This window comes from Eubalaena glacialis, chromosome 7 (assembly GCF_028564815.1).
Source record: "Eubalaena glacialis isolate mEubGla1 chromosome 7, mEubGla1.1.hap2.+ XY, whole genome shotgun sequence".
NCBI classification, from domain to species: Eukaryota; Metazoa; Chordata; class Mammalia; order Artiodactyla; family Balaenidae; genus Eubalaena; species Eubalaena glacialis.
In genome coordinates, this window is record NC_083722.1 from 74,260,279 (window position 1) to 74,273,793 (window position 13,515).

Below are 13,515 nucleotides of genomic sequence, written 5' to 3' on the forward strand. Positions count from 1 at the left end.
CCGCACAGGATGTGTGCGTGTGAACATTCGGAAGGTTTGCTGTAGGATTTCCATCTGTAAGTCACTCCCCCACTTACCCAAGCCCTGAGCCAGAGACATCTGGCCGCCCCTTCCCAGCGGGGCACTGCTCAAGAGCAGAGCTGGGCTGCGTCTGTAGCCAGAGAGACAGAGGCCAAGGGTAGGGCCCAGCTCCTGACTGCACCTCTCCGTGCCTCTCCTTTGTGGCTGGGAGGCTCAAAGGTCTGTGAGCCAGGAGATCTGGCCAGGGGGCCAGAGAGTGCTCAGGAAGAGCTGGAGTTTTGGCATTTGTGGTGAGGACAGCTGACAGTGTCATCTTTGATCAGAGTGCGTGTTCACATAGACAGTGGCTTCAAGCTGAGTTTCTTGGGAAGCTTCTCAATAACAAAACTTACAGAAGGTTCTGTTGTGACACCCTCTGCATCTGTCTCCAGGACCTAAACTCCCTGCCAGCCCCTATCTCTGAAGCCTAAGTATCCCACTGCTCATCAGCTTCTCTATGACTGAGCCAAGAGTGCGGCAGGTGGTAGCTGCCCGACCCCTCCAGGCCTGGCCTTCATCCAGAGTGCTCTGGTTTGCACCATGCATTTCTCAGGGGTCCACATTTCTCATTCTTTCCTATAAGGTCTACAAACCCCTTCAGAGAGGGATCCTGGCCCACCTCTGGCAGTTGTGGATGAGATAGGAGGCTGTCAACCCTTGTGTTGGGCCTAAGACCCTGCCCTTCTGGATTTGGGCTTCACCCATCCAACGGGACACCTGCCTCATCCCAGAGATCAGGCCTGGGCTGTGTGAGGCCGTCTGTGCAAGGGCTGAAGGAGGCCACCATCTGGCACCTCTGACCACCCAGGGCCAGGTCTTTGTGGGGATGTGCCTAGTGGCTGGATACATGAGGGACTAATGCAGTGATCCTCCCCATAAAAGGCCAAGGGATGGGACCAGGAGCAGGGAACAGGCAGGGAGATGACAGCAGGTCAGCCTCCATCAAAGCTAGTTTCACGCTCTCAAATGTTGACTTTTCAGCAAATCTCCTTTCTGGCCAAGCTCTCTGAGTTTGAAATTTCTGACATCTGCCACTCCCTAACCCCCAGCGTATCCACAGGACACATCTGTACCTATCACCCCTTGTGAAGGTGGCTGGAGCAGGCCTCTGGGCCACAGGTGTCCTGGCCCTTGTGTGGATACAGCTGTGGCTCTGGGGGCCAGAGGCTGAGGGACCAGCATTCGATGCCTTGGGCAGGGAGCACCAAGCACATTTCCACATGGGCAAGGGGTTCTCTGGGATGCAGTCCAGGCCTTCTCTACCCCCTCCCCCGACCCAGTGTCATGAACAAGGGCACTGCCGCCTCTGTCTACTTCAGGGCCTAATGCATTCACAGTGACACCCCCCTTCCCCACCATCCACTTAGTCCTTGGGAAGAGAGGGTGGTCTCAGGGCCCATGATGAGTGGGCAGCAGTGGCAGCAACTATGGCCTGTCTTCTGGAGCCTGTGGGGAATTTTCCAGGCAGATTCTTTGCCATGACAACAAGGTCCTGGCCTGTTGGCCCCTCCCTTGCCCTCGTGCCCCCTCCCCCCATTCTGTAAATACTTGTCATTGTGGACTCTAACAGGGTCAGAGGGACAGGCCTGACCAACTGAAACTCCTCAGAGATATCATTTCTGTCTCCCTGGGTACCAGCAGCCCTGCTGCCATGTGCACTGGGGTGGCACTGGAGAGCCATGGAAGTCATGAGATATTGTGTGTGTATGCATGTGAACAAGTGTGTGAGTGTGTATGTGTGTGTGTGTCTGCCTCATTTGGCCTCTGGGATCAAATCAGCTCCTTCTCTCTAAGTGCAGTGCCCTGGAGAGTGGTGGCCGCCCAATGCCTTTCCTCTGCTAGCTTCCATGTCTTGTTTTTGCTTCCCCCTCACTCCTTCCCTGCCTCCCTTCTATCCTCTCTCCCTTTCTTTCCTTCTCTACTTCTTTATTTGAGGGGGGAAGAGTGCTGTACAAAGTCAAACAAACAAGTTTACAGTTGTAAGTGCAATGAATGACCCGAGTCCTCCACATGACCTTGTGAATCGTGTGCCGTCCTCCTGTGCTCTGTGAGAACTCGTGGTACTTCAGTGTCCCTTCCCCTGTATTGTAACAAGGTAATTCTGTGGTATCAGAATAAAAGGACTTGATATAAACAACCTACAGACTGTCTCTGGGATGGTTTCTGAAGCGGGAAGGCGTAGGCAGAGGAACAAATCCCCAAACTGTGACAGTCCTGCCTTTTCACAGTTAAAGGGAAAAGAGTGAAAAGGCAAAGTTGCAGAAGTACTGGCAAGGCCAGGGCTGAGTTCATACCAATCTGTCCAAAGACAGTGGGCCTCTCCACAAAGGCGCCCCAAGGCAGGTTTAATGCTTGGACCTGGAGGGAGCAGTTAGCTCACTGGGCAGACTGCTGAGCGACTGTGCCTCCACAGCCTTTGAGTGTCCGGGCTGCACAAACAGCTTTCTAGGGCCTGGTTCCCTGGGGAAGCAGGTGAGCAGGTGCTGCCCCCTGGTGTTGCCAACAAGCCCTACACCTGTCTGCCTTGCTGTGTCCACTCCAACCCCCAAACTCTTGGGGGCTGCTAGATCTTAGTCCTTCCCCAGGATGGGAGAGCCTCCTTATCAAAGTAACCCAGAGTTGCTAGAAATTTTTTAAAACACAGATAAATGAAACGAGTATCAGCCTCACCTCTGGCCTTCCCTAAAGTTAGTATCTTGATGCATGTCTTTCCTTCCTGTTTGTGTTTTTCTTTTTCATTTTAAACAGAAGCCAGAAAGCACAGTACTTACTGTTTTCTAGTCTCCTGTTTACTTCTACACATTCATTCCAAGTACTTAGATGTTCATCCTCCAGTGCCCGGCCTCCAGAGAGCTGCACCATGAGTTTACAGCCAGTCCACTGCACATGCCCTCAAGGACAGGCACCATGTTCCCAGTTTTCCTGTTATAAACAATGCTGTAATGAACATCCTAGTTTCCAACTTTCCACCCAGATTGGTGGCTGGGGCCACTCTTTCTGCTCCCAGTTCTGCCCTTAACAGTCCTGCACACACTGGATGCTCACAAGTAAGTGGCCTCAGAAAGTGGAAACTGTTTTTAGTTAACTAGTCCAATGGAAGGAGAAGCTGCAGGCCAGTCAAGTGGGATCTCAGTCAAAGGCAAGGCAGGGCGCAGGGAGCCAGGGCCCTGAGGTGTGGAAGACCAGCCAGGCTCAGGGTATATGGAGGAGAGGACATCCATTGCTGCTGGCCTGACCAGCCTCTCCTGCCCTCTTCTGCCATTGTAACCTGCCCAGTCCAGTGCCACTGTCCTGAGGGAGCCTGCCTGCCCAGGTTTTTCTTTCCACAGGAAGCTCTCTGGTTCTGGGTGGAGCCTGACCCCACCAGGCCCTCTACACCCAAGAACTTGGGCTGAGGCCTGGGAATGCAGACAGAGGCCCACGCGCTCATGATCCCCAGCAAGGTGCCACTGAGTGGGGCGGGTGAGGGCTGCAGGGGCAGATAGCTTCTGGGGTAGGCCTGGTGGCCGATAAGACCAGGCGACACCCTGTGAACTTTGCACCCGCCCTTCTTTGCCCCACGCCCCGGAGCTCGAGCTCTGCGCCCTCTGCCAGGAGCACACCTCTGCCCTTCTTTCCTCGTCGGCCTGAGAGCCCCTCCAGAGCAGGGTCTGGCACCGTCTGGTGAATGCTTGCCTCGTAATGGACCAGAAGGACCCGACAGTTAGCCTCCGGGCTGCGGGAGACCCCAGCTGGGGCTGACTTCCGCTTGCACCCTGCCTGCCTCTCAGGCCCCCGCCCCTCACCTCTCTTTTCCTCGACTTTACCCTCGCAGGGCTCAGCCCCGCCCCCTAACCCACCCCCAAGTCTTCGAAGAGTCCTCGGTCCGCAGCCTCTCAGGACTCTGCCCCCGGATGCTTAGGGCCCACCCCCGTCCGGCCTCATCTGCCCTCCTCCCGTGGGCCCCGTCGTTCTTCACACACCTCGCCCCTCCCTACAGACCCGCCCCTTTATTCCGTTAACACAGCGCCAACCCCTCTCCTCGGAGACCCCATTCCCTCCCCTCCCAGTAACAGGCCGGGGCTTGGCCCACAGAGCTCGCCTCTCTCCAGCCTAGCCCACCCCGAAAGACCTGCTCCTTTCCCCGAGGTCCCTGCTCTTCCCCTCCCGGACTCCTGGGGCCGCAGCTCCAACTTGTTTCTCACAGGCCCCACCTCCTTACCATCGAGGCCTCGCCCCTCGGCTAATCGTCCTCGCTCATTCGTCGAAAGTCCCGCCCCTCTCACTGCGCGGCAAGGCCGCGGCGGAGACTGGCCGAGCCTCTCACTTCCGGGCGCCTGAACGCCCCGCCTCGCCCCGGCGGCCCAGAGCCACCATGGAGCGGCAGGTGAGGGAGCGGCCCGCGGTTCCCGTGGTCTTTGCAGCCCGGGCCGGGCCTGACCCTGCTGTGTCCCCTGCGCAGGTGCTGCTGAGCGAGCCCGAAGAGGCGGCGGCGCTGTACCGGGGCCTTAGCCGCCAGCCCGCGCTGAGCGCCGCCTGCCTGGGCCCGGAGGTCACCACGCAGTACGGCGGTTGTTACCGGACGGTGCACACTGGTGTGTGTATGGAGGGGAGTCGGTGGAGAGGAGGGGGGCGTGGAGGGCTAGCTGCCTGACAGTGCACACGGGTGTGTGGAGGAAGGCCAGGCTTGGAGAGTGGGGGTGTGGAACAGTGCATCAACAAGAGGTCTGTGCACACAGGTGTATGGGGGGGGCTATTTGGGGTATTATGGGATGGTGCCCATGAGTGCAGAGTGTGGGCCTTGTAAGGGTCACCCCTGTCATCGTATCCCACACCTGCCCTCAAGATTCTAGGGTGGATGCTAGGAGCAGTAATCGTTTCTCTCCAAGACGTTGTCAGCCTAGGCTCTGGAGGCCTAGACTTGAGAGTTGTGGCCAAGTGTTGCACATCCTGCCCCCCAGAATATCTGGAGACAGACTGAGGGAGGTTGGGTAGGGGAGGGGGTAGCCTGTGCTGGGACTGGTCAAGTTGAGCAGCCTCATGCCTCTCCTCGCAGAGTGGACCCAGAGGGACCTGGAACGCATGGAGAACATCCGATTCTGCCGCCAGTACCTGGTGTTCCATGATGCGGACTCAGTGGTGTTTGCAGGGCCTGCGGGCAACAGTGTGGAGACCCGGGGCGAGTAAGTTTGAGGGAGGAAGCTTATAGGCAAGGCCGCAGCCATCTGCAAGCCTTTTATGAATGCCCACCCTGTGCCTTGGTGTGGGTAGGGCCCAGAAGGGAAGCCAGGAGCCAGATCCCTGCCCCTTGGGAGCTCAGGTAGTCTCTAGTGACATGGTCATAAGCATTGGAGGCTTGCTCCAAACTTGGGCTGGGACTAGAGGCCCTGCCCCAGGGAAGAGAGGCAAGGCAGCTACCATGGTAGGGCTAGAAGGGCTGCAGGGGCGGTTGTGGGCCAGAGCCTCAAGAATCTTGTCTAAGAGGTTGTGGCCAATAAGGGGACAGGATGGGCTATCACTGGGTGGGAGGTAATACTGACCTGCTTCCCTGTATCCTCCTCAGGCTGCTGAGCAGAGAATCTCCTTCAGGCACCATGAAAGCCGTGCTGCGCAAGGCTGGAGGCCCGGGCACTGGGGAGGAGAAGCAGTTTTTGGAGGTAAGTCTGCCTAGGACCACGTGGTGGGTAATTGGGGGCTCAGTCCCACAGATGAGGCTCTGTTGGAGGACAGGCAACCTGACTCCCAGATGTCCTTAGGTTTGGGAGAAGAACCGGAAGCTCAAGAGCTTCAACCTGTCAGCGCTGGAGAAACATGGGCTGGTTTATGAGGATGGTGAGGCATCTGGCTGGTGAGCAGGCAGGGCGGACAGGAAGGGCAGCCATAGCCCAGGGCTCCCCCTGATCGGCCTTCCTTGCACCCAGACTGCTTTGGCTGCCTGTCCTGGTCGCACTCGGAGACACACTTATTATACGTGGCAGAGAAGAAGCGCCCCAAGGCTGAGTCCTTCTTTCAGACCAAAGCCTTGGACGTCAGTGGCAGCGATGATGAGGTGGCCAGGCTGAAGAAGCCAGACCAGGCCATTAAGGTGCTCATGGCCATGGCCAGTCCATGAAGGCCCCTCAGGGCAGCGCTGGGGTCCACTATGCTCTCTGCCCACACTGTGCCTATCAGAACCAGGGAGGTACTGGCTTCTAGGGGGCAGGGCCGTCTCCTGCAAGACAGGCTGGGCATTGAGTGTCTTGTGTTCTCAGGGGGATCAATTTTTATTTTACGAAGACTGGGGAGAAAACTTGGTTTCCAAAAGCACTCCTGTACTCTGTGTGCTGGATGTCGAGAGCGGCAACATCTCTGTGCTTGAGGGGGTCCCTGAGAGTGTGTCCCCTGGACAGGTTAGTGCTGACTTGGCCTACATCACTCCTGACGTCTGGGGGCCCTGCCTGAGCTACTGTCCCTTGTTCACACCTGCCCTGTGGTCTTGTTTACAGGCATTCTGGGCCCCTGGGGACACAGGTGTTGTGTTCGTGGGCTGGTGGCATGAGCCCTTCCGGCTGGGCATCCGCTTCTGCACCAATCGAAGGTGAGGACAATCGAAGGGGCAGGGCAGGGGGCCTTGCAGCTCAGACCAGCCTTGAAGCTGAGTGTCTCTCTGGTGGTTCCAGGTCAGCCCTGTACTATGTAGACCTCATCGGGGGGAAGTGTGGTAAGTGCTGGCACCTACCTGTGCTTCACTGACACACACTGGCCCTGGCAGCCTGCATGATGCTCACATTTCTGTCTGGTCCAGAGCTCCTCTCGGATGACTCTCTGGCTGTCTCTTCTCCCCGGCTGAGCCCAGACCAATGTCGCATCGTCTACCTGAGGTTCCCATCTCTGGTCCCCCATCAGCAGTGTGGCCAATTGTGCCTGGTGAGCTGGGGTGGGGGTGGGGGGAGGTCAGCAAGAGGAGGGGATGGCGGATGAGAGCTGGAGGGTCAGCTTCGTCTCCCCACGGGCCCCTCAGTGGACCTCCTGTCCTGGGTGCAGTGATGGTGTGAGTTCTGCCTTTCCTTCTCTCCAGGCAAGGCCTGGAGGCTGAGAGTGCTGTCATGGGGGCTCTGCACAATCAAGACTCACCACCTTGAGAGCATCCTCTGTCTACAAGAATGCTCCTCCCTTTGCTTCTCATCTGCACGTGGCCAGACACTGCAAGGGGCTGGGATATAGTGGGCAGTTACAGAGTCTCAGTCCTTGTAAAAGGGCCCCTAGTGAAAGTCAAAGGCCCCTCCAGACATCTGGTCCAGGTCACCAGAAAGGAGACACATCAAGCTTCTCTCAGGTCCTCCCCTCCCTGCCCTGAGGGCACTGCCAGTCCCCTGGTGAGCCTGACTATTGTGTTCTATTGCAGTATGACTGGTATACTAGGGTCACCTCCGTGGTGGTGGACGTTGTGCCTCGGCAGCTGGGAGGTAAGGGGTGTCGGTTGGGTGGGTGCCAAGGAGCATGCAGTTCTGTTTTCCTGCCATCTGTTATCCCTGCTCAGGGCCAGCCTCCTCAGCTCTTCCTGCCTGGGTTCCTTCTGAAGTCTCCCTGCTGCTGGGCCAGCCCCAGGTTCAGCCTCCACAGGGGGTGGGGCCATCACCATAGGGAATGGTTCTGATAGAAGGAAGTCAGCTGGACCAAAGCTGAGATCAGAGTGGCCCAAGCTGGCTGAGGCTTGAGATTATTTCATTTGTGCTGCAGCCCATAGATTTATCTTGTTTTTCCAGTGGCTGCTTAAAGCCACTGCTCCTTTAAGGGGTCTCAGAAAGTACACTAGATTGGCAGGTCCTGCCCCAAGGGTGCTCATTCTCCCACTCCCAGCCCCCACCCCAGCGTTTGTCTAGTCCAAGCCCTTGAGGCAGCAGGGTCTCTGGGAGGGTGGCTCTTGGCTGACAAGCTCCAGTCACAGTTTCGGGTGCTCACAACTCTGCTTGGGATCCCAGACTATCCCAAGGACATGAGGGGGTGAGTCTCTTGTTTTCTTAGGCCGCCTGGTCAGTTCCAGGAGTCAAGGACAAGGGATGGCCTCCTTTTCCTGTCTTCGGGTTACAGGGATGCAGCAGTGGGGACCCGGTCTGAATCCTAGCTCTGCCCCTTATTAGCTGTGTGTTCTTGGACAGTATCCTGACCCCCTGAGCTTCCATTTATTTATGTGAGGAGGGGGTGGTTGTTCCTGCCTTCTTTGTAGGATTGTAGTGAGGGGTAAATGAGGGATGATGTTAGAGGGTAGGATTTATTCAGGCCCGAGTGCCAGGTACTCTGCTAAGTACGGTTAGAGACAGACAGATGTCTTGGTTACAGCATCTGCTGCCTCCCAGCGGCCCATAAGAGCAGCTCAGAGGAATGCCAGTGCATTCAGTTTCTCTCAGAAGCTCTTCAGCTCCGCCTCTCCTGGGCCCTCAGAGGCCTCTGCCCTTCAGCCCCCTCTTCAGGCAGCTCCTCATTGCCTAGGGTACCCCCCCCACAGTTCTGGGGCCCCAGGTGAATTCCCCAGCAACCCGGCCTGCCTCATAGTCTGGACACACACACACACACACAACCTCCACTCCTGGACGTGGCCCCCAGCTCTCTGCCTTTGCAGAGAACTTCTCTGGGATCTACTGCAGCCTTCTGCCTCTGGGATGCTGGTCGGCTGACAGCCAGAGAGTGGTTTTCGACTCGGCTCAGCGCAGCCGGCAGGTGAGGAGCCCTGACTGTGTTGAGAAGCAGCCCTCGACCAACGCTCAGGAGCTGTGGGCCTGGGACATAGCACACACACACTGCCAGGTGGACCGCCCAGCTCACAGGTCTCCCTGGCCCCTTAAGGCCCTGCCTGCCCCTGTCCTGGACTCATTTTTCCTTGAGGGGGCTAGCTGCCCTGGTACCCCACAACAGAGCCCTTGGCCCTTTCTCCTGAGGCAGAGATGCAAAGCCCCCACCCTCAGCATTTCCATGTGGTGGGCAAGGGGGCTGCCACTGGGGCGGGCCCCTGAACAACATACGGGGAGCTGATGGAGATGGGACAGCAGCTTTCTCCCAGGGATTGGGTGGGGACACCACAGTGTGCCAGACTCCTTTGGGGTTAGGTATCGTTTGGTCCTCAGGGTAGCTCTAAGGGGCTCAAAGGCATTCCTTATCTTGCCCAGGGTCACTTAGCAAATTGTGATGGAACTGGGATTTGATCCCAGGCCCTCAGGCCACTCCCTACTGCACTGAGTAGCTATCACCATAGTCACTCACAGCTCTGGCCTTGGCCCAAGGGTCCCCAAGAGGGTGGAGAGGTGGTGGGGGCAGGACCCATAAGGCTCTTGGATGTGGTACCACACGTGGCCTCCTCTCTGCTTCAGGACCTGTTTGCTGTGGACACCCGGATGGGCGGTGTGACCTCTCTGACGGCTGGTGAGCAGGGCTGGCGAGTGGGCCAGCCAGGCCAGGGGTGGGACTGGAGCTCAAGCATGTGGGGCAGCACTCTCGGCCACTCTGCACCACTGACTGTCCCACAGCCTTTACTGACAGTCTTGTGAGGACCTGCCTATGCAGGACCCTTACTCAGCCAGCAGACTGCCTCCTGGCTCTGCTCTGCTCCCTGTGTCCTGGCACTGCCTCAGCACGGCCCCCACCCTACTTCTCAAACCCACAAAATTCTCTCTTGCCAAGATCTGCCAGAGTCATCCTTCCCCCTCCCCAAACCTCAGGCAGAGGCAGCTCTGCCAACACAGGGCGCAGAACCCCTGGGTTGGCTCCCTCATCTTCCTGTTACCCAGGCCTGATGATTCTGCCCCTAAAGTGTTTTTGAGTCCTCCACCTGCCCTGGCTGTACTCACTCCTCCACAAAGCTACCGAAGGATTGTTCCCAAACTGCATCTCATTGTATAGTACCTGCTTAGGAATCTTAATCTCCTTGGTCCCCACTGCCTAGAATTAGCACCTCCCCCACCAGCCTCCTGGGCCTAGCTGCCACCCCTGCAGACTGCAGTCATCAGGTGGTGGGTGGATGTGCCATGTGGTCTGGTGTGTCCCCAGATCTGGCAGTCCCAGGGCACAACCAGCGCCTGCTGGAGGAATGGACTGCGAAGGCGGCTCACCCAGAGCTGTGTGCAGTTGTCTGTGACAGTCCCTCTGTGGGCATCCCTTTGCTTCCCAGGGAATAAGGAGCACCTCACTATAAAGCCTCCAGCCTGGGACTCTGGCTCCGCAGGGAGTGGGTGGGAATAGTGGTGGCATCTGCCTTTTCCAGGGGGGTCAGGTGGAAGCTGGAAGCTGCTCACAATTGACCGGGACCTCATGGTGGCACAGTTCTCCACGCCCAGCCTACCCCCATGCCTGGTGAGTGTTGGTGGGCCCCGGGCCAGGAGGCAGGGATTCTGTGCAGGCAGAGTTCCCCAGGTCAGGGAACTGGCCCGAGTCTGACTGTGGCTGGTCAGCATGTGAGAGGCCAAGGTGTGGACCCAGCCCAGTATAGTCCACGAGGGTCTGGCACTATGGGGAGAAACTACTGGGTTAAGGTTTGCTCTGTTCAGAACAGGGTGCCTGGGAAAGTGCTCAGTCCTCTAGCATAACAGCCTAGAAGCTGAGGAGGGAGGGGTACATATGTGTGGTTATGTGAGTACCTGTGTATATACCAGCTCATGACAGGAGTCCATGCTGGACCCTCTGGAGGTGGGCAGATGGCCCAGTATAATGAGAGCTGCCCACTCTCACACTGGTGGAAAGGCAGGGAGGCAGCCAGGCCACCTGTGACACACTCTTGCCCTTTGGCAGAAAGTTGGGTTCCTGCCTCCTGAGGGGAAGGAGCAGGCGGTATCATGGGTGTCCCTGGAGGAGGCCGAGCCCATTCCTGAAATCTCCTGGAGCATCCGGGTACTACAGCCACCCCCAGAGCAAGAGCATGTGCAGTATGGTGAGCTGGGCAGGGGCAGAGGGGCACCTTCTCCAAGTTCCCCAGCACATAGTGTCTGTGGTCACCTTTCCCATCTCCTGTCTCACATTTTGGGATTTTTTGAGATTACCTCTAAGAGATTTTTTTTTCCTCTTGTGGATGGTCATGGGGAGTAGTGTCCAGGCATCTGAGCACCTACTTTGGGTATCAGAGCTGGGCATCACCAGGCCAGATCATCTGCGGTGGGATAACGGAGCCCAAAGAAGACAGGCCTATGTAAGGCCTCTGTGACCACACCTCCTCCAGAATGTTGTCCCTGCAGAGACTGGGACTCCCTGACTAGGGCAGAAGGAGCATGAGCGTCCTGGGGTCCATGTGTCACAGTGTGGGCTACCTTGGCCAGGTCTCTTGTTTCAGAGGTCAGCTGCAGACCTGCAGCTACAGCTGAGGCCTTGGCTGGGGAAGCCCCTCGGCAGTAGAACTGGCTCTGCTGATTGCTGCTTTTTCCCTGCAGCTGGCCTTGACTTTGAAGCAATCCTTCTGCAGCCCAGCGACCCTCCAGATAAGACCCAGGTGCCCATGGTGGTCATGCCCCACGGTAGGCAACTGGCCTAAGAGCCCCTGCCCTTCCACAATCCCTCCTAGCTGGCTCTTTCACCTTCCCTCTGTTCCCTATCTGCAGGGGGACCCCATTCATCCTTTGTCACTGCCTGGATGCTGCTCCCAGCCATGCTTTGCAAGATGGGCTTTGCAGTACTACTAGGTGAGGGAGCAGGGTGCCGCAGCTCTGGTAGAGCTGTGGGGTGGTGGTGATGGTGTGGGCCTGGTCTGTACAAGCACTGCGGGTACCACCCTAGTCTCCAGGCCTCTGCAGCCTGGACCTGGTAATCACTATCAGAAACTGCCCTGGCCAGTCTCTGGCTCCATGGCGTGGTGATAACATGAACTAACTTGTGACTGCCATGGAAAGGGTGTGTGGTCACTGGGCAGTCTCAAATCTCTTGGCCCCTTCCCCTTGAGTCTGGTGCAGCTAGCCTCAAGGCCTACTTCACATATAGGTGAAAGGGCGCTGGGAAGGTCACTTGACCACCCTGTCTGGTCCCTCCCTGGCCTCCAGTGAACTATCGTGGCTCCACGGGCTTTGGCCAGGACAGCATCCTCTCCCTCCCCGGCAATGTGGGCCACCAGGATGTGAAGGACGTCCAGGTAGCAGGGGCTGGGGCTTCTGGACAGGCTGGGGGTGTGGCTCCATTCAGCTGGGCAGGCAGCTGGCTGCAGCATGATCTGCCCACCCTGTAGTTTGCAGTAGAGCAGGTGCTCCAGGAGGAACACTTTGACGCAGGCCGTGTGGCCCTTATGGGTGGTTCCCATGGTGGCTTCCTGTCCTGCCACCTGATTGGTCAGTACCCGGAGACCTACGGCGCCTGCGTGGTGCGGAACCCTGTGATCAACATTGCCTCCATGATGGGCTCCACTGACATCCCTGACTGGTGGGTGTGCCCAGAGGTCCCCGCCCTTCTCCCCCCAACTCCATACCCTCATGGAGCTCCCGCAGGCCCCAGAGCTCCTGGGCCTGCATCATCTCAGTGTCTTGTAGGTGCGTGGTGGAGGCTGGCTTCCCCTACAGCAGCAACTGCCTGCCAGACCTCAACATGTGGGCTGAGATGCTGGACAAGTCGCCCATCAAGTACACCCCTCAGGTACGCAGCCCTCCCCCTGCCCAGTGCACCACCAATCTGCCCAGAGCCCCGGGCCCTGCTCACCTCCGCTCCCCACATACCTAGGTGAAGACACCAGTGTTACTGATGCTGGGCCAGGAGGACCGGCGTGTGCCCTTCAAGCAGGGCATGGAGTATTACCGTGCCCTCAAGGCCCGAAACGTGCCCGTTCGGTGAGTACAGCAAGACAGCCCTGGCAGCTGGTGGGCAGGTGAGCAGGGAAGGGTCCTCAATCCTCAAACATTGCTGCCCAACCCTTACAGGCTCCTGCTCTATCCCAAAAGCACCCATGCACTATCAGAGGTGGAGGTGGAATCAGACAGCTTCATGAATGCTGCGCTCTGGCTGTGCACGCACTTGGGCAGCTGAAGCCCTACCACTCTGCATGAGCTGGGTGACATATGCCACACTTGGCTCTTGGAGAGCCCCAGGGTCTGGCAGAGCGGCAAGGGGCTTCCTGGGCTCTGGACTTCATGGATGGGTGAGCCGAGGAATGTGGGCTATATACTCATAATAAATGAGGACACAGAGTCTAGTTCCTGCTGGTACTTTGTACCAAGCCACCCCTAACCCCAGCCCCACCCTTGGGGTTCAGAGACCGTAGGCCCTGGGTGTGGTAGCCATAAGGACGGCATCTACTTCCAGCGTGAGAGGGGAGGGGACAGCGAGAGGCTCAGCTGCTGCCTGTCCTGGCCAAGTAGGACTCCACCAGGCTAGCTCCCTCTGCTGCAGCCCCTTCTGTTAGAAACTGCCGTACACCACCCTTCTCCTCCCAGCAGTTTATTTAGGGGACTAGTGAGGCCTTGCCCTTCACAGCACCCACAGGCTAAGGTAGTGCTAGGGTCAGATCGCCCAGCCCAAATTGTGTTGGACTCAGCCACT

General features: G+C 57.8%; 1 protein-coding gene across 2 annotated transcripts; it reads left to right on the top strand.

The window, feature by feature from the left end:
* Positions 1–4,356: 4,356 nt before the first annotated feature.
* APEH (acylaminoacyl-peptide hydrolase) lies at positions 4,357–13,163 on the top strand. Of its 2 annotated transcripts, XM_061196821.1 has the most exons (22): positions 4,357–4,426; positions 4,502–4,634; positions 5,096–5,222; positions 5,603–5,696; positions 5,796–5,871; positions 5,961–6,124; positions 6,291–6,428; positions 6,525–6,616; positions 6,699–6,739; positions 6,824–6,945; positions 7,424–7,484; positions 8,639–8,736; positions 9,384–9,435; positions 10,274–10,362; positions 10,798–10,936; positions 11,430–11,513; positions 11,598–11,678; positions 12,033–12,121; positions 12,215–12,405; positions 12,513–12,615; positions 12,700–12,806; positions 12,897–13,163. In XM_061196821.1, exons 1-22 carry the CDS (start codon positions 4,415–4,417, stop codon positions 13,000–13,002), a joined length of 2,199 nt encoding a protein of 732 aa, XP_061052804.1. In that variant the 5' UTR covers positions 4,357–4,414; the 3' UTR covers positions 13,003–13,163. The 2 variants fall into 2 exon arrangements, with proteins under 2 accessions (XP_061052804.1, XP_061052805.1); XM_061196822.1 differs by lacking the exons at positions 5,796–5,871; positions 5,961–6,124.
* Positions 13,164–13,515: the final 352 nt, after the last annotated feature.